This window comes from Balaenoptera borealis, assembly GCF_965194805.1.
Source record: "Balaenoptera borealis genome assembly, chromosome: 17".
NCBI classification, from domain to species: domain Eukaryota; kingdom Metazoa; phylum Chordata; class Mammalia; order Artiodactyla; family Balaenopteridae; genus Balaenoptera; species Balaenoptera borealis.
The window spans coordinates 350,411-367,546 of NC_138876.1; the positions used below are offsets into that span (position 1 = coordinate 350,411).

The 17,136-nt window shown below is 64.0% G+C and overlaps 2 protein-coding genes across 6 annotated transcripts; both read left to right on the forward strand.

Annotated features, from left to right (window-relative positions):
* Positions 1 to 166: 166 nt before the first annotated feature.
* TMEM276 (transmembrane protein 276) lies at positions 167 to 1,739 on the forward strand. Its single transcript, XM_082364571.1, has 2 exons — positions 167 to 783; positions 949 to 1,739. Exons 1-2 carry the CDS (start codon positions 691 to 693, stop codon positions 1,432 to 1,434), a joined length of 579 nt encoding a protein of 192 aa, XP_082220697.1. The 5' UTR covers positions 167 to 690; the 3' UTR covers positions 1,435 to 1,739.
* A 988-nt stretch (positions 1,740 to 2,727) lies between these two features.
* Positions 2,728 to 15,329, forward strand: ZFTRAF1 (zinc finger TRAF-type containing 1). 5 transcript variants are annotated; one of them, XM_082364566.1, is made up of 4 exons: positions 2,728 to 3,254; positions 11,911 to 12,149; positions 12,768 to 12,979; positions 14,558 to 15,329. In XM_082364566.1, exons 1-4 carry the CDS (start codon positions 2,901 to 2,903, stop codon positions 14,947 to 14,949), a joined length of 1,197 nt encoding a protein of 398 aa, XP_082220692.1. In that variant the 5' UTR covers positions 2,728 to 2,900; the 3' UTR covers positions 14,950 to 15,329. The 5 variants fall into 5 exon arrangements, with proteins under 5 accessions (XP_082220692.1, XP_082220694.1, XP_082220693.1 ...); XM_082364568.1 differs by lacking the exon at positions 2,728 to 3,254 and adding an exon at positions 6,557 to 6,663; XM_082364567.1 differs by lacking the exon at positions 2,728 to 3,254 and adding an exon at positions 6,681 to 7,167.
* The last annotated feature ends 1,807 nt before the right edge of the window (positions 15,330 to 17,136 follow it).

Sequence of the window (17,136 nt, forward strand, 5' to 3'; positions counted from 1 at the left end):
CCCTCCCCTCATGGCTCCTTCCTTGAGCCCCTTCCCTCCCCCCAAACCAGCGGGCGTGTGCGTCCATTACCAAGCAGACACCCCCTCCTCCTAGCCCCGCCCATTCATACAACCCAGTCTTGCTCTCCTCCACTCCCGCGACGCCCCGGCCCCGCTCCCCCCGGCCGCTCTAGCCTCCGCTCCTCTCGTTGGTTGGCGCGGGACCGTCGCACACCCGGCGCGGGAGGCGGAGCGGCAGCCAGAGGGCGGCGCGGTGGGCTGATTTGGGTCTCTCGCTCGCCGCTGCGCCGGGGTCGCGCAGCTCAGCGGTCTCTGAGTGCCTGCGCCGTCGCTCTTTCCGGGCCGGGTTCCGAGGACGGCGCCTCCCCGAGCGCAGGGCCCTGCGCCCCTCTCCCCCAGGCCCTGCGCCGACTTGGGTTCCAGGACGCCAGAGCTAACGCCCACCCAGTCCAGGCCCCGCACCGTCTTTTCCCGGCGGATATAGGTTCTTCTTCCCCAACGTTGTGTCCAGTAGCCTCAGGGCTCCTGCGAGTTTCGGATGAGCCCATAACAATATTTAGAAATGGGGTTCTGGAACCTGGGAATTCTGGAGAGACACCCCTAGGGCCCCTTGTCGCCGGCTTCTACGTTCTTCTCCAAAGTTGAGGATCCCTTTCCCATTCCCTCAAACTCACTACCGCCCGAGGTGTCATGGCCCCCAGGCCAGGGCGCGAGTGGAGCTCCGCCCTGTCCCACCTGGCGCTGGGATCAGTGTCTCTGCATGCAGCCCTGAGCACTGCCCAGGTGAGTACGCTGGGGCCGGGCAGGGGCGTAGCCCACTCCCAAATCCCTAGAGGGTGGTGGGAGGTAAGTGTGGGGGCCCGACTTCTGTGAGACCTTCAGACCCTTCTCTGTTTAAAGGGAGGTCCTGGCCTCTTTTTCCCACATCTCCCTTCCCTGTGTTGACAGGCAAATCGAGGGGCCGCTGCTGGCTTCCTGCTCCAGGCCCTGGCTGCTGCCACCATGCTGGCCCCAGGGCTGGGCACAGATGAAGACTGTCTTGCTGGAGCCTGGGTGGCCACTGTCATTGGCCTGCCTCTCCTGGCCTTCGATTTCCACTGGGTGAATGGGGACTGCTCTTCCGCCAACCTGCTCCTGGGAGGAGGCATGGTGCTGGCAGTGGCTGGTGAGCACCTTGGTGCTGAGGGCCGCTCTGTGGCTGGGCAGGCAGTGGTGCTGGTGGTCGCAGTGACCATCCTCATTGTGGCTGTTTTCACGACCAACACTTATGGAATGTGGGGGGGGGTGATGCTCGGCGCCGCAGGCCTCCTGAGCCGGCTGGAGGAGGACAGACTGCTGCTGCTGCCGAAGGAGGACGTCTGTCGCTGGGCCCTGGCCGGAGGCAGCTGGGCCTACCACCGGGCCCTGCACACACAGCGCCTGCAGTGGGGGTGATGGTTGGGGACGGCAAGGCGAGGCTTCTGCCCTGGCTATCACCTTCCCCTCATAGGCCTGCTCCTAGGGCCTCCTCCTCTAGGGAGAGACTCTCCTTCCACCGAAGCCAGCTTGCGGCAGAGTGACTGGTCAGGGGGCAGAGTCTGGGCACTATCTCCTTCTCTAGCGCAGTGTGAAGACTTGCCTAGACCAAAATGAGGGGGACTGGGTCCCGGGCATGTTTTGGGGCCTGATTCTGGGCAGGCCATAGTTGTGGATCCAGAGAGAGGCTTGGTCTCCAATAAACCTTAGGGATTTAGCAGGAATATGGACTCTGCCTATTCTTGAGTCGGATTGAGAGGTCCTCCAGTGAGCTTTCTGAGGCTCCCAGGGCAGCAACTGGTTTCCCTGAGCAAAGGAAGGCAATGCGCTGGAACCAACCCTGGGGGCCTCACTCAACTTGGCCTGCCGGCACCTTTGTCAGGAGGGCCCCTGGACTGAGAAGATACAGGAGCCCTTGCTCTCCTGGAACACGGTGGAGTTCTGAATATCCTTGCAAGGTCTGGCTGGTGGCCCTATGGGGCAGTGACCTTAACCGCCCGCCGGCTGGTGTGGGGGCAGGGGAGGGCCGTACCACAGCTGTTCCCGGAAATGTACATCCCCTCCCAGGGCTGACTCGACCTCTACCCGTTTGCCCACCGGCCTGTGCGAGGCAAGTCCTGATTTCCTAAGACCCTCGCTTTCCTCAGCGGACCCCTCTTCAGCTCCCAACCCCAGGGTTATGAAACGGGATTGGGCAGAGCAGTGGGTTAGATTCCGGGTCCAGAGTCCTCCCTTGGGGAGTGCCTGCACTCGCGTCCTGTGGAAGCACATCTCTTCCCGCACAGGAGGGAGAGGTGGCCGGCAGTTTCTCGCTCCGGCCAGCCAAGCCAGAGCCCCGCGCACGCTAGCCTGGGTGTCCGGGGACAAAGGCGCAGGCACATCTGGACGTGGGGGTCCAAGGTTGCCCTCCGTTCCGGGGCACCCAAGGCGTGTGGTGGCGGGCCGGACTGGCGGGGAGCACCGCGCTCACCCCTGACGCCAGGACTATTCGAGCCCCAAAAATCGCCCCTCAGCGGGTCGCCCGGGGCCCCGCCCACCTTACGCAGGGGCGGGCTCTCGCGCGCCCATTGGTTCTGGCCGTCGCGCTGTCTCCCCGAACGGCCCTCCCATTGGCCTCGCTCGGCTCACGTGATTGAGAGAACAAGGGGGCGTAGGCGGTGGCAGGGGGGATCGCACAGGGAAAACAAAGATGGCGGCCGCGCCGGGGTCGGTGGCCGCGGCGGCTGCGGGGCGACGCGCGGGCCGAACCCACTGAGGCGGCGGCGCAGGGAGCGGGGCTGCGGGGTCGCGGCGGCGGCGGCGAGAGGGCGGAGGGAGTGCGCGGCGCCCCTAACCTCCAGCCGCGGGAGCGCGCCGGCACCCGCCCGCCGGGCCGGCCGGCCGCGATGTCCGGCGCCGAGGAGGCCGGCGGGGGCGGCCCGGCCGCGGGGCCTGCCGGTGCCGTGCCGGCTGGGGCCGGGGTCGGGGCCGGGGCCGGAGCGTCTGCGGGGCCGGCGGCGGCGCTGGGCGAGGCGGCGGGGCCCGGGGTCCCAGACGAGGCGGGCCTGGCCAGCGCCCGGCAGTTGCAGGAGGCGGCGGGCGACCCCGATGCGCCGCCCAAGAAGCGGCTACGGGCGGCCGAGACGGCCGAGGCGGCGGCGGCGGCGGCGGCGGCGGGCAGCGGGAAGCTGGAGGAGCGGCTCTACTCGGTTCTGTGCTGCACGGTCTGCCTGGACCTGCCCAAGGCCTCCGTGTACCAGGTAGGGCCGCCGGCCAGACCCGGCTCGGCTCCAGCCCCGCCGCGGCCGGCCCCCCGGCACCGCGTCTCCTCGGAGGCCAGGCCAGAGCCCTGGGGCCCAGAGGTGGGACTCTGGCGCCTGTTCGGAAGCTCCTCATTCTCGTCCTCTGGGAACTTTCCTGTTTCGTGCTCTGAACCTCCTTTTTTCTCTCGTTGTGACTGCCCTTATTTCCTGATGGGAATCTCCTGTCTCCCACTTGGACGCCCCTTTTCTTTCCAGGTTCCCCTGTTGCCCCTTTCTCAGCACTCCTCAGCCCACCCTCAAGCTGACCCCAGAGAAAGCTGGCGACAGATGCCCGTGCTCCTCCCCACTTCTGAGCCTGCTCTGCGCAGCCCTGAGCTCCCTGGGCTCCGGGAGTCCCTGGTCTTTGCTCTTCCTCAAGTGTTTCTGCTCAGTTCTTTTGCAGACACACCCCCCCAAACCTGTTCTCCTGCTCATCCTGTATCCCTTTACCCTTTGGTGTGGAAGAATCCCCTTCCCTTGTCACTTCTTTTTGGGAAGAGAGTTGAGAAGGGAGGGGCTCACCTCTTTGCCTTCCCCCACCCCTTCCCCTCATTCCTGGTCCGGATGAACTGCCCACATCAAGCCCCACAGCCTGGGTCTCTTCTCCAGCCCCAGCCCCCGCCCCAGCCCAATCCAGTGCCTTCTGGACATGCTGTGCCTCAGGCTGGGCTCCTACCACATCCCACCTCACCCACACCAGGCCTGGCTTCCTAGGCTACTGGTGCTCCAGGAGGTCTGTCCACTTCCCTTCTGTCTGAATAGCCAGGCTGGTGGCTGGACTCAGAGTCCTTAACCCGCTCAGGGCTGCCAGAGAGGGTACTTAGCCCAGGGGTTCTCACTCGTGCACCCCGTAGCAGCAGGGTCACACTCTGGTCCCAGGGTCACTGCGCAGCGTTCTGCTTTCTCCATTGTGTGTCTCTCCACGTCAACCCCCATCTCTGATTACCCCCACACCCCCAGCCCCTTTGAGGAATGAAACAGGTACCCTGTCACCTTTGTTTGCATTTACAGGAGCTGGACGTGGCCGATGGGGCCTCATCCCCCTGCTTACGCGCAGAGTGAGGGCTGTGGTGCGAGGGCCATTTTTGTAGTAAACAGTGCAGGCTAGTCTGAATTGCCATTTCCCCAGCCTCTGGATCTCCAGATCCTTCCTGCTCTGGCATGAGTTTGCTTTGGAGAATCCCAGTGTGCCTGGGTGATGGAGAGAGAAGAGGCATTGGTGGGGAAGTGGGTTGAGTTCCTTGGGGAGAGGACACTGGCTTTCAACCCACCCTCCTGGGCTTTGGGAAGCTCCTGGCCAGAGGCCCTAGCTCAGGAGTACCACAGGCCTCCTGGCCCAGTGCAAATTGGGGTAGCACTTCTCATAACCGCCTCAGCCTTGGGGGTGCACCTCAGGCCTTGTCCTTTCTCTGGCCTTTTTTGCTTGCCTACGACCTTTTGATCCTCCCAAAAGCACTCTTCCTTCGTTGGGCCTTGAGTGAGAGTCTAGGAAGCCAAGCCAATGGTGGGGGGGGGGGGGTCCCAGGGGGATTAGAGGGTTCCTCATCTCTCCTCGTGTGAGTGGGCTGGAGATGGACCTGGCATGAAAACAGGCCATGTGGTGCCAGCTCTGGGTCCACTCAGCACAGAGAGCTGCATTTCTGCCTCTGGCCGGAGCTGCTGGTGACCGGGCCTCTGAGCCTGGCTGCTTCAAACCGGCCCGCACCGTGCTGGGAGCTGAGCTCTGGGCCGGCAGGAGGCAGGTGGCGGAGCAGCTCTGATGGGGAATGAAGGCTCTGGGCCACCTGGCCTGTGGCCTTCCCCGTGGCCTAGTGGGCTCTGCTCAGTGGCTTCCCTGGGAACGGGCCCGCTGAGTGAGGAGAGCCCACCAGTGCTCAGCTGTGGGTTTTGGCACCAGCCCTCTGCCCCACCTTCATTCTCCCCAAGTGACACCCGGGCCTTGGCAGGGAGTTGATTCCCTCTCATCTCTAGAGGCTGGGAGAAAGCTTTAGAGCGTGTGATCAGTGGGAGAGCCCTTGGCCCTAGAAGGGTTGGCTGGAACCCTGCCACGGGTCAGAACTCGCTTTGGCTGCTGGGAGACCTGCAGTGTGATGGGGGCCCATGGGGCACGGATGCACAGCCGTGCCCACCCTGGAGCCTGGGGTGTGAGGGGCCCGAGGGAAGGCTTCTTGGTGACTCCTTGCTGCGTGCAGTGGTCCGCATTACCCTCACAGCCACCCTGGATGGGGACATTTATTTGGGTGGGTGGGGATCGAGATGGGCCTGGAGGCCCGCCCGATTGCCTGGTTGGCATCAGAGCTGGGTTTGCTCCCAGGATGATTTGGTCAAGGACAGCATAGGTTCCACATGCGCTGCCTTGAAATGAGGACGCAGAGCTCTACGTGTCCCTGGTTGGGGCCCACTGCTCGCCAACGCTTCTGGGCCTGGGCTCAGCCCCTCCACTTCTGCTGGCCTTCTTTGGTGAGTCACGTTGATGGGCTGTCTCTGGTGGACCTGCCTCAGGCATGTGGTATGTTTTGCTCTCTGTTCCTATAGGCAACGTTTTGTCTGACCCCACCAGGATACGTGGTTCGGGGCAAGCACCAGCAGTGCTACGCATCTGAGGGCTGTTTCAGATGGTACCCAGTTCTGGGGTGAGGAGAAGAGCCAGTGACCATGCTGAGCCCTGCATGCTGTGCCTGGCACTGGGGCAGCAGGGGCGTCTCCATGGGCCTCTGGATGTGGCTGGGTGCGCAGTAACTCGAGAGCTTGCTCTCCGGCCAGCAGCCCCTACCTCCGTGCCTCTGGGGAAGCCTGGGTGGTGGTGAGAGCAGACACGGGCTGCACGGTTAGGCTTGGTCACCTGCTCCCTGATCCGAGCCCCACAGTGTCGGCTCCGCCATGGATCCAGTACATCACACCACCTGGGTTGGGATTCTTGCTCTGGTGTCAGACCAGGGCACTCATGCAAATGGTTCTCACCGTGACCTGCGTTAGGTCAGGTCAGGTCAGGGCTGCAGCTGGTGCGGCAGGTGCTGGCTTTGATGTTCTCCGTGTGGGTGTTAGGTGTATTCTTGGTGACTGGCCTGACAAGGTGTGCAGCTGCCTTCCAGGGTCCTGGGTGGGCACGACAGCGGGCAACCAGGTAGGGATAGGAGGGCCGGGGATGCAGCAGTGACGTGCACATAGGAGCTCTGTGTTGGAGCCGGCAACGGGCAGCTGTGCTGGCACCTGCTCTGAATGCAGCCCTGTGGCCCCAGGGCGACGTGACCTGGGTCGTCTGCCTTCTTTGGGGGAAACACAGGCTCAGTGGGTGGTGCCTGGATCGTTGCAGCCACAGCCTGATCCCTGACCCCACCTGGGACTCTCCTCCAGCCCTTCACACAAGGTAGGCCTGGCCCTGACCCCGCTAATGTCAGCTGAGGCCCTGAGCCTCAGACCAACATCTGGAGGGAGGGGCCGCAGAGCTCTCCCACCCCAACTTGGTTCTCAGCCAGGAAAGCTCCTGTGACCCCCACTGGGGTGGAGGAGTAGTCAGGGGGCCTTTGTCACGGTATGTGGCACCAACTGGCCTTCTGGCCCCTTTGCCCACTGCTCCCGCCTCAGACTTGAGCCCCGCCCCTTCAGCCCATTGCTCTCATGCCCCTGCTGCCGGGGTGCCCTCTCCCGTCCCTGCCCCTGCCCACTCCTGCTCCTCGTGGGCCCCACTGAGGCAGCACCCCTGCACCGAGGTCGTCTTCTCTCCCTGCTACAGGATGCCTGTCCCGCCCCACCTGCCTGGGCACCTGACGCCGTCTGTCCTGTGGGAGGAGTGAGGGTGTCCTGCTGCGCTTCCTGTGCCCGCCAGGACTCGGCTCAGCCCACTTGGCTTGGTTACCTCGTTGGCAGCCATGTGGGTAAAAGGCCCGGGAAGCAGGGGTGGCTCCATCTCTGCCTGTGTCCTGGCCAATGTGGGTACCCGCCTTGGGGAGCTTCCAAGTGCGCCGGCTTGGCATCTGTCGACCTGCCTGGTGCTGCAGACTCTGTTCAAGGTGATGTTTAAGGAATCTCTAATGGGGCTGCCCACCCACATGGCCTGGGATCCTCTTCCCCAGCTCCAAGACTATGGCTGGCTCATGCTTTGAAAAAAAAGCTTTGAAAATATGTCTGCATAGCTATCCAAGACAAGGGCAGAGGGAAGAGCAAGTTTCTGGACTCTGACGAGATGAGAAATTGTGCTCTTTGTAGTGGTTGCTTGCCATTTGAGTTACCTTTTGATCCAGGCAGCACTTGGGTTCTGAGCAAGAGCCTGACTGCAGGTTTGACTGATCCCCACCCAAGTCCCCGAGTCTCGGGGTGCTGTGACATCAGGAACTGCTGGCCCAAAACTTCAAACCCAAAACCTGGTGGAAGGTTGTAGCCCTGGCTTCCCCTGAGACAGTTGTGTGTCTCAGACCCTGCATGGTCCCTTCCAGGCCCCTTGACGAAAGAGGTCAAGGAAACCTCAGGCCGAGTGTGCAGGGGTGTGGGGTGCCGTGAGACCCTGCTGGGCCTGGTGAAGGGGGGCCTCCAGCTGGGCTGAGGGGCACTTTGGGGGTGGGTACCCTCCGCTGTGCTTTGGAGATTGGGCTGCTCACATGAGTCTGGGTGCTGAGCCTTCCTTTAGTGGTAAAGAGCGGAGTTTGGGGGGCACCCCAGGGTTTGAGGGGCCTGTGGACTCCAGGCCTAAAAGGCCTGCTGATTGAGGACTTGGCCCCCAGAAGCTGGGGGGCATTTTCTAAGACCTGCTATTGTCCCAAGGCCCAGGGGCCAGGGCTCCTCCTCAAGAGTCCGGACGGTTCCTTCAGCTCCCCCAGGGGGAAGCTGGTTCAGATAGAGGCCCCGGCCTGCATGGCCTGGGTGCCCTGGGCAGGCAGGGGGAGGGGCTGCTGGGCGACATCCTGGGGGCAGGGACAAATGCCCACTTTTGGGCCATTGCAGAGGGGCTTGGGCTGAGGCACAACTTGGTGGGGTTGGGGAACCCAGGGGTGAGAGAGGGAGAGGGGGTTTTGTTGAAATCACAGGCTTGTGCCTGGAGTCCTTCCTGAGGCTTTCCGGGCAGGGGCTGCATGAGGGGCTAGCTGGGTTCTGCTGGGTGATGAGTGTGGTGCCAGGCATTAGTTCTTTGGCCACTGTGTGTCGCACTGGTGGTCCTATCCTACCTCTTCAGTGCGTAATAAGGCCAGTCCTGTCCTCGTTGCCTTTTTTTTGGCTGCGCCATGTGGCCTGCGGAATCTTAGTTCCCCGACCAGGGATCGAACCCGTGCCCCCTGCAGTAGAAGCGCGGAGTCTTAACCACCGGACCGCCAGGGAAGTCCCCTTGTTGTCTTTTTTTTTTTTTTTTTTTTTTTTTTTTTTAATTTGGTTGGGCTGGGTCTTGGTTGTGGCAGGCGGGCTCCTTAGTTGTGGTTTGTGGGCTCCTTAGTTGCGGCTCGCCGGCTCCTTAGTTGAAGCACGTGGGCTCCTTAGTTGCGGCTCGCGGTCTCCTTTGCTGTGGCATGCGAACTCTTAGTTGCAGCATGCATGTGGGATCTAGTTCCCTGACCCAGGCTCCCTGCATTGGGAGCACGGAGTCTTATCCATTGTGTTATCAGGGAAGTACCTCCCCGCCCCTTGTTGTCTTTTGTGCCGGAGAAAATTGAGGCCCAGAGAAGGATGTGACCAGCCTCAGAGCATACTGCTGGTGACCTGTGGGGTCTGGCCAGCATCTGTCCTGGGAGGGCCTGGGAGGCCCTACAAGGTCCTGGGTCGTGGAGCCCCCTCCGTAGCCCTCCCTGTCTCTAGGGTCTTCCTGGCAGGTGGTGGGAAGGCAGCCCATCCTGGGCACTGCAGGAACTGCTCCTTGGAACTGCCCAAGCTCTCGGGGGCTTGGCCCTGGCACGTAGTGTGGGGCACTCCGACTGCCCTGGCTTGTGCTGTCTGTCAGAGGCTTGGCATATGGCCAACGCTGTGCTGAGCCCTCTGGGGCCCAGCTTCTGGATGGGCAAACTGGGGCAGGTACAGTCCAGCCCGACCACCGCAGAGGCCCTGGGCCAGGCCTGCGTGCAGAGTTAGGTCTCGCTCTGGAGGCCGAGGGGGAGCCTGGCTGGTGGGGAGGGCTCTGGAGCATGGTGACTGTCCTGCTGTGGACAGACCGCCTGGGCTGGGTAGGTGCCGGGGCCAAGGCTGGCCACCTGCTGGCCACCCAGAGAGCGCCCCTTGGGTGGCCGGTAAGGGACTAGCCACGTGTGGCCGTTGGCTTGCCCCTTGGCAGGCCGGCAGCACTTGGAGCGCCTTGCTGGTTAGCCGCGTTCCGATTCGGAGCTGAGCGGTTAGGGCTGCAGGGGCAGCGCCCCCGCCTCCCCAGAGCCCAACAGAGGGCAGGTGCCCTAGTACCTGAGCCTGTGTTGGGTCTGGAGGCTCCGGGAGGGTGGGATGGGGACTGGCCCTGGAGCCTGGGAACTCCTGCGGCCCCCAGGTTCTGAGGCGAGGCCTGCCGGGGGGCGCGCAGGCCACCCCCTCCGCTCCAGAGCAGGGGGCTTCCAGGACGGCGCTGGGAGCGAGCAGTCACACAGCCGGCAGCCTCGGGTCCCTCAGGAAGTCCCAGGACTCCATCCCGAGTCGCTCGCCTGCAGGCCCACGCCCTGGCTGGGCCACCGGAGACAGAGGAGAAGCCAGCTGGGTTGGGCCCAGCAGTGACTGTTGCTCTCTGCTGAGGCCCTCGGGCCCTGCCTTGGGGCACCTAGAACTAGAGCTGGCCACACAGAGTGGTGCGGGGTCCCCAGGCCTTCCTGGCTTCCTCACTGGGGTGCTAGGCAGTGGCTGGGACTTCAGCAAGCCCGGTGCTTCCTTGTCTGGCCTCACTTCCGGGGGCCCTGCAGCTTCTTCCTCCCATGACTGAGTGGTCAGGTCGCCATGTACTGCTTCCTCTCTGCCTTCTAGAAGCCACAGCGATCCTCTCCCTGGGGCTGTGGCATGGTGAAGCCAGGCCCTCTTGGGCTCAGGCCCTTGGCGGGGCTTTGAGAACACGTGTGACCTGGGCTCTTGGTCTGAGCTTCCCACAGGGTGGCAGCAGCCTACGGTGCCGTGTCCCCCTACCCTCTCCTCCACTCATCGCGTCTCTGGCTTCTCCACTGACCCCGGGCGGTGGACGGGTCAGACTGCTTTTCCTCCCTGGCCGCTCTCGGGACCAGCCTCGCTCCACGACCCCCAGCCAGGCTGTGTGTCCAGAGAAGGCGCTGGCCGGCCCCTGCCAGCCCCCTCCTCGTCTCGCACATCTTAACTTTTGACCTGACTTAGAAATTGCGATTTGAGTGCAGCTGATCTAGGGTGTTTGTGTGGACCTGGATCCTGTGACTGAGGCCTTTGTCCCCGGCCCCCGCATCGGTCCTCAGCACATAGGTCCCATCGCTCACTGGACCCCAAGCATGACCCACAGGCGCTGAGAGCTCACTCAGCCTCTTGCAGCCCTCAGCTCAGGGTGCACGGACCCCTGGTGTTTACCGAGGACCCCGTCGTGTGCAGGCGTGGCTTGGCAGTGGCCCTGTGAGTCCCTCTACCACACTGGATCCCAGTCGCAAAAGGGTCCTGGGCCCCAAGGAAGCCTGTGGAAGCACTGCCTGCCCACTTGCCCTCAGCTACTGGGCGTCTCCCAATGGAGATAGGTGCCCTCGGGTGAGGGGGCCCACACTCTCACCAGTGTTCCCCGGGCTCCAAGACTGCCGTGTCTGCCCTGGAGGACACAGCTTGTCTGCTCTTGCACCTCTGGTTCCCGTGTGGGCCTCTCCTCCCCCAACCCCGTGAGCCCCTGCAGGCCCAGGCCCATAGCCTGCCGTGTGTCTCAAGGGCACCAAGTGGGTGCTCAGGAGGTGTGTGGAGCCGGTGATGGAGCCGAGGTAGCTGAGCCGGCAGCCCACTGTTCACACGCCAGGACCCCCGGCAGGGAGGGGCAGGTCGCCGACGGCATCGTCTGCGCCTTGGATCCGCAGGCTCAGCCAGGGAGGGGCCTGGCTCCTAGGCCCAAAGCCAGCAACGCTCCTGCGGATGCACACTGCCCACGTGCCCTGTCCTGGGCCAAGTGGGCCTCCCCGCCCGCCACGGCTCTGTGCCACCGGCCCTTGGGAAGGTCCCCTCCAGGTAGCCAGCCCCACTGGGCGGGTGGCAGCTGCCTCCTCACCTGTGCAGGCCCAGGAGGCTGGAGTGGCGGGGCCAGGCTGAGGGTGCAGCTGCCTCGGCGTGGGCAGCTGGCCGAGAGCCCGCGTTCCGTGGGCGTCCCTGAATCAGGCCCTGTGGTGGACTTTGGGGACAGTCTCCAGCCCCTGGATGGGAAAAGCCCCCGTGTGGCCCACCCAGTGCCCGCTGGCGGGCCACCACAGTGAAGAGCCCGAACCTCTGCTGCCAATGAGGGCCACCTCGAGACCCGCCCTCTCCATGGGGACCCTGCTGGCCGCGTGCACGGGGCTCCGGGAGGACAGCCTGGCCCTCCCTCGGGAGTGGGAGTGGCAGCCTGTGCTTGTCGGGCAGCAGCCTGCCCACGGCCCCTGCACCGCAGCCCCTGGGAGGGGCCGGCAGTGGGGCGGGCGCGCGTCTGCGCGGTCCCGCAGGTCCGTGAGCTTCATCTCCCTTTCCTTCTCCGCAGTGTACTAATGGTCACTTGATGTGCGCTGGCTGTTTTATCCACCTACTAGCAGATGCCCGGCTGAAGGAGGAGCAAGCCACGTGCCCCAACTGTCGTTGCGAGATCAGTAAGAGCCTCTGCTGCCGCAACCTGGCCGTGGAGAAGGCCGTGAGCGAGCTGCCCTCTGAGTGTGGCTTCTGCCTGTGCCAGTTCCCCCGCTCCCTCCTGGAGAGGCACCAGAAAGAGGAGTGCCAGGACAGGTAAGCACCTGGGCTGGCTGGCCTGCCTGCCGGGGGCTTGGCTCCACACACACCGCCCGGCGGCGACCTCACAGGGTCGGGTCAGTGCAAAGCTGCTCAGGGCCCAGGCCGTGGAGGGGGTGGGCGGGAGGCTCCACAGACTGGGGGGCTTAGATCTGCAACTGGAAGCGTCTGAATGTTACCCTGGCCCTCCAGGGTTCTTTGTGGCTGTGTGGTGCCTTCTTTCTTAGAGACTGTCCATGGTGTCCCTGGGCCAGGAAAGTGTGGCCAGCACAGGGGCTCTTGGGAGCGCAGCGCGATGGTGGCACTGGCACCCCAATCCCCCCCTCCAGGGGGCCAGGCTGCCGAGCCTCCCCTGGAGTGAAGCCACGCGGGGCCCAGGACCGTTGTGGAGAGAGGCCCCGTGGCAGTGGGTGTAGGGGGTATGCATACGCACAGCTCACACATGCCCTGCTCCTTCTCAGGCTCTCATGCACTCTGACCCCTTCCTGAGGGCCGGCATGTGGGGAATATGTCCTTCAGGGAGTGGTTTGTGTGAGCAGGGCTGGTTGGAGGCCCACTGGCACAGCCACCTTCTACGGGGCGCGGGTGTGACCGCAGTGCTCGCCTCCTCCCCAGGGTGACGCAGTGCAAGTACAAGCGTATCGGCTGCCCATGGCACGGCCCTTTCCACGAGCTGACAGTGCACGAGGCCGCGTGTGCCCACCCAACCAAGACGGGCAATGAGCTGATGGAGATCCTGGACGAGATGGACCAGAGCCACCGCAAGGAGATGCAGCTCTACAACAGCATCTTCAGCCTGCTCAGCTTCGAGAAGATCGGCTACACAGGTGAGGCGCCCTGCTGACCGCTGCATGCCACACAGGCTGGGGGTGGGGCCGGCGGCCGGGAGCCGGGGGAGCCATGGGGTCTGGGCAGTGGCACAGGCTGCACCAGATGGCCAGGCTCTGGACAAGCTCCTGGTGAATGGGAGGACATCTAAGGGAGAAGAGGGGCCGGGCAGGACCCTGGAGGCACCTGCATGGCTCTCACAGAGGCCCTTCCCACCTGTCCTCCCCACCCCGGCCCCGCTACCCCAGCAAAGTGGTGTCCTCACCGCGTGGGGCTGCACAACCTTGGGACAGTTGGGGTCTAACCGGAAGGTGGGTGTGTCTTGGCGGGGGGTCTGGGAGCTGAGGGCCTGCCCTGCGGAGCCAGGGGCAAGAAGAGCACTCGTCATGTGAGGTCCTACCTGCAGGCGGTTACTGCAGTGGCCACGGGCTTCCTGAGGCCAGCGAGAAGATGGTCAGGGCCGGGGCTCCAGATCGAGCTGAGGGTGCCTGACTCAAGCTGCAGAGCTGGGAGTGGATGCCCAGGGATGGGCAGGCTGGACTGCACTCAGGCCCGCTGGATCTCCTGGGCTCTCCTGGCCACCGCCACTGCCTCTGGACACTCTGGGGAGCAGAAGTCAGGCCAGAGCCTGGTCTAGACACACACAATAGCAAGAAGCCCCTGCTGTCGCTGGAGCTGCTGGGGGTACTCTGGCCCTATACTGCCCGGCCCACGCCAGGCGGCTGGCCCAGAGCACCGAGGGCAGTCACAGGCAGCCAGTCAGACCGTGCTGCCTGGACTGGACCTGGCTAGGTGTAGGCCTGTGGAGGCCCAGAAGGCCGAGGGCCGGGGTCTCAGCAGAAGAAGACCACGGCCGCTGGTTAGTCATAGCCTCAGCTGCCCCGGTGGGCACTGTGTCACAAACAGTCCAGGCCAGGCCTGGAGAGTCTGGGTGGACCGAGGCGTCGTGACTGCAGCCGTGGCCGGGCAGGGAGGATTGGCCACCTCTGTGGAGGGACTCGCCAGCCGTGGGCCACGGGCTCTGCTGAGAGAACTGTGTGATGGCAGTCGCCCACTGACCGATGGGCCCTTCGGCCGGCCAGCAGAGCCCAGCACCAGCCATGCGATGGCACTCCACCTCGAGGCCCAACACGCCAGCCCGGCCGCCGGCTTTTCCGGCAGCTCTGTATCGGAACCAATAAAGTACACTTGTTCACAGAACTGCATCCTGTCTGTGTGTCTGCTTACCCCGGCCCCCTGGGCGGGGCCTCTCCCTCTGCTGGGCCCTGGGGAAGGGTGAGGAGGGAGGCCTCACCTGACCTGGGGGTCAGGCGGGGCTGGCCGTTCACCTTTCGCAGCCTCTGGACTCCCTGCCGCTAACGCGTGTCACTTCTGTTCGTAGTTGTTTCCCCAAAGCTTGCGTGCGCCTCCGTTTGCCATAATTGCATTTGATTTGCCTTGTGACAAGTAGAGCCCGCTGTGTCCTGGTAAGTTGCCTTCCTCCCTGGCCGAGCCCGTGTCCTCGGCCGGCTGGGAAGGCGCTGCCCCTGGCCCTGCCTGCTCTGACCGCCGGCTCCCCGGCCTGTCTGTCTCCACAGAGGTCCAGTTCCGGCCGTACCGCACGGACGACTTCATCACGCGCCTGTACTATGAGACGCCGCGGTTCACGGTGCTGAACCAGACGTGGGTCCTGAAGGCGCGCGTGAACGACTCAGAGCGCAACCCCAACCTGTCGTGCAAGCGCACGCTGTCCTTCCAGCTCCTCCTCAAGAGCAAGGTAACGGCGCCCCTGGAGTGCTCTTTCCTGCTGCTCAAGGGCCCGTACGACGACGTGAAGATCAGTCCTGTCATCTACCACTTTGTCTTCACCAATGAGAGCAACGAGACGGACTACGTGCCGCTGCCCATCGTCGACTCCGTGGAGTGCAACAAGCTGCTGGCCGCCAAGAACATCAACCTGCGGCTCTTCCTGTTCCAGATACAGAAGTAGGCAGCCCCGAGGCACTGCCCACGCCTGCCCGGCAGCGGCTTCACGGCACCATTGCCCATCTCAGCCAAGAAGGAAGAGGAACAGAAGCGAACACTGGGACGTCTGCATGCGTGTGCGAAGGCGGGAGCGCCCCCCTCGCCCTCTGCCCCACCTCCCCTGTCCCGGGCGCTGGAGGCCGGGCCACCGCAGAGGAGACGCTGCTCGGGGACCCAGGGGGCGCGGCGCAGCACGGCAGCCTGGCCCCGGCCCCTACCGCGCAGCGGGCCACACGCCTGCTCTGGGCCGCACATGGGGCTGCGCATGGCCCCTGGGCCGGGCTCGGGGGCGCTGACCTCAGACGGCATATTTGATTGCAATTAAAAAGGCACCCTTGTTTCCTACTTTCTGTTTTGTTCGAGGGGAAGGCGTGGCTGTAATTGGACAGAATGGGGTCTTCGGTTTGGCCAAGGGTCAGAGCCCGCCCATCCCTGTGACTGCACCTTCACGTGCCCCGCCCCAGGAGAGACTTGGAGTCGCTGCCCCCTCTGTCACAGGCCTGGGCAGGGGAACGGGCGGGGTCGGGGCTCTCACTAGCTCCAGCACATCCCACCCCCAGCCGCTCCAGGGAGGCAGGACTTGGCCACCAGGGCTCAGCAGACGTTTCGGAATGCAGGGTGATTTTCTGTCTCTTCCCAGGGAAAAAATTAAACCCTTTACAGGCTCTTCTACAAGTTATGCAAATTGAGCAAGAGAGAATCTATCTTCTGTATTCAGCCTTAAGGACTCAGTGTCCCCAGGCTGTGAGGAGAGTCCTGGGGTCTGCCGGCGGTGAGCAGTCCTGGCTGTGTGAGGGTCTGAGTGGTCCAGCTGCCCCTATGCTGCTCTCAGGGACCAGCTGCTGGCCCTGCATCCAGGGCTCTGCGTGGAAGTCAGCGCTGGGCAGTGTGGTTTCTCACCCGAGGAAGGTGGGCCCCACGAGGTCCTGCAGTCCTGCCCCATAGCTGCGGTGAGCGGGCCCAAGTGCAGGCCTCACAGGGGGAAGGAGCCCTGCCTGGGGATCCCGGGACCCTGGGACCTACTGGGAAAGGGAGAGCTCCGGCCCCTGCTTAGGAGACAAGGCTCTTCTGCAATAGTTTCTCGTTGCTTCAATACCAAAGAACTGTTTGCTTCGCCCCCCAGCCAGGCCCACCCCCGTGCTCAGAGCAGCCCCTGCCGGCCTGGCCCCCTATTGCCTGGGCCCTGCAGGCTCAGTGGGCAGGGCCTCCCTGGCCTGTCTCTGGGGGCTCCTTTCTCTCCTGGCCCTCGAGGTGGGGAGCTGAGAAGGGGAGTGAAGGAGCTATAGGGTACAGCTCGAGCCTCAGCCAGTTCCTAGTGGACGAAGCAGCCCTCCCAGGCTGGCGGGGCCCCTGTTCCCCACCCAGGGCATGGGGCTGGCGGGGGTCCCATCCTGCAAGGCCGACTCAGCCTGGCTTGCCCTCCACAAAGAAAGACCCCACCCCAGCCCCAGCCCATCCTTGTGGGCATCTGACCCAGGCACACCCTGGTGTTGTCCCACTGCCCTCAGGGGCTGCCCCTGCCTGCCTGTAGGCGCAGAGGATGACATTCACGTCAACACGGGCCAGGTCTCCTGTCACCCTATTGGGTCTCTTGGGGATGGCCACCCTCTCTGTCAATTCCAAAGTGACCATATTGTGAGGGGGGCCAGGACAGGGGTGGGTTTGCCTGGTCCGTGTGTGTCTGGGTGCCTGTGTGAGATTGAGGAAGCGGAGGGGCGGGCCCCCAGCAGCTCTCCTGGATGGGGCATGTGAAGGTGTGTGGCCGCCACAGAGGGCCAGGCAGGAGGAGGACACCACTGGGGCTGGGCTGGCAGACCTGTTGGGGTTGGTGGTGGTGGACAGGAGGGGCTGCGCTCTGCAGCACCAGGGTCAGAGTTCAGCTGCTGGAACACACGGCTGGGGGCACATGGCCCTCGAGTTCCAGCTGCCCAAGTGAGTGCGTGGGAGTGGGCTGGCACCCAGGCAAGGCCCTCCCTGCAGGGGTGTGGGTCTGGGGGGGCCCAAGAAGACTGCTAATCCACCAACACAGCCCTGCCCTGTGACAGTCATCTCAGCAGCTGAGCCTTACAGCCTGGTGGAGCCGGGCACTTCTGGGACATTGCAGTGCGCTCTTGGCCATCGCTGGAGGCTGGCGCCATAAACCTCCTTGTGT

What these genes read in the sequence shown, in the direction of transcription:
- TMEM276 (XM_082364571.1), top strand. Translation starts at nt 691, where the DNA reads ATGGCCCCCAGGCCAGGGCGCGAGTGGAGCTCCGCCCTGTCCCACCTG. An exon ending in CAGCCCTGAGCACTGCCCAG is followed by an intron (nt 784 to 948) that starts GTGAGTACGCTG and finishes CTGTGTTGACAG; the next exon opens with GCAAATCGAGGGGCCGCTGC.
- ZFTRAF1 (XM_082364566.1), top strand. Translation starts at nt 2,901, where the DNA reads ATGTCCGGCGCCGAGGAGGCCGGCGGGGGCGGCCCGGCCGCGGGGCCT. An exon ending in CCAAGGCCTCCGTGTACCAG is followed by an intron (nt 3,255 to 11,910) that starts GTAGGGCCGCCG and finishes CCTTCTCCGCAG; the next exon opens with TGTACTAATGGTCACTTGAT. An exon ending in AAAGAGGAGTGCCAGGACAG is followed by an intron (nt 12,150 to 12,767) that starts GTAAGCACCTGG and finishes CCTCCTCCCCAG; the next exon opens with GGTGACGCAGTGCAAGTACA.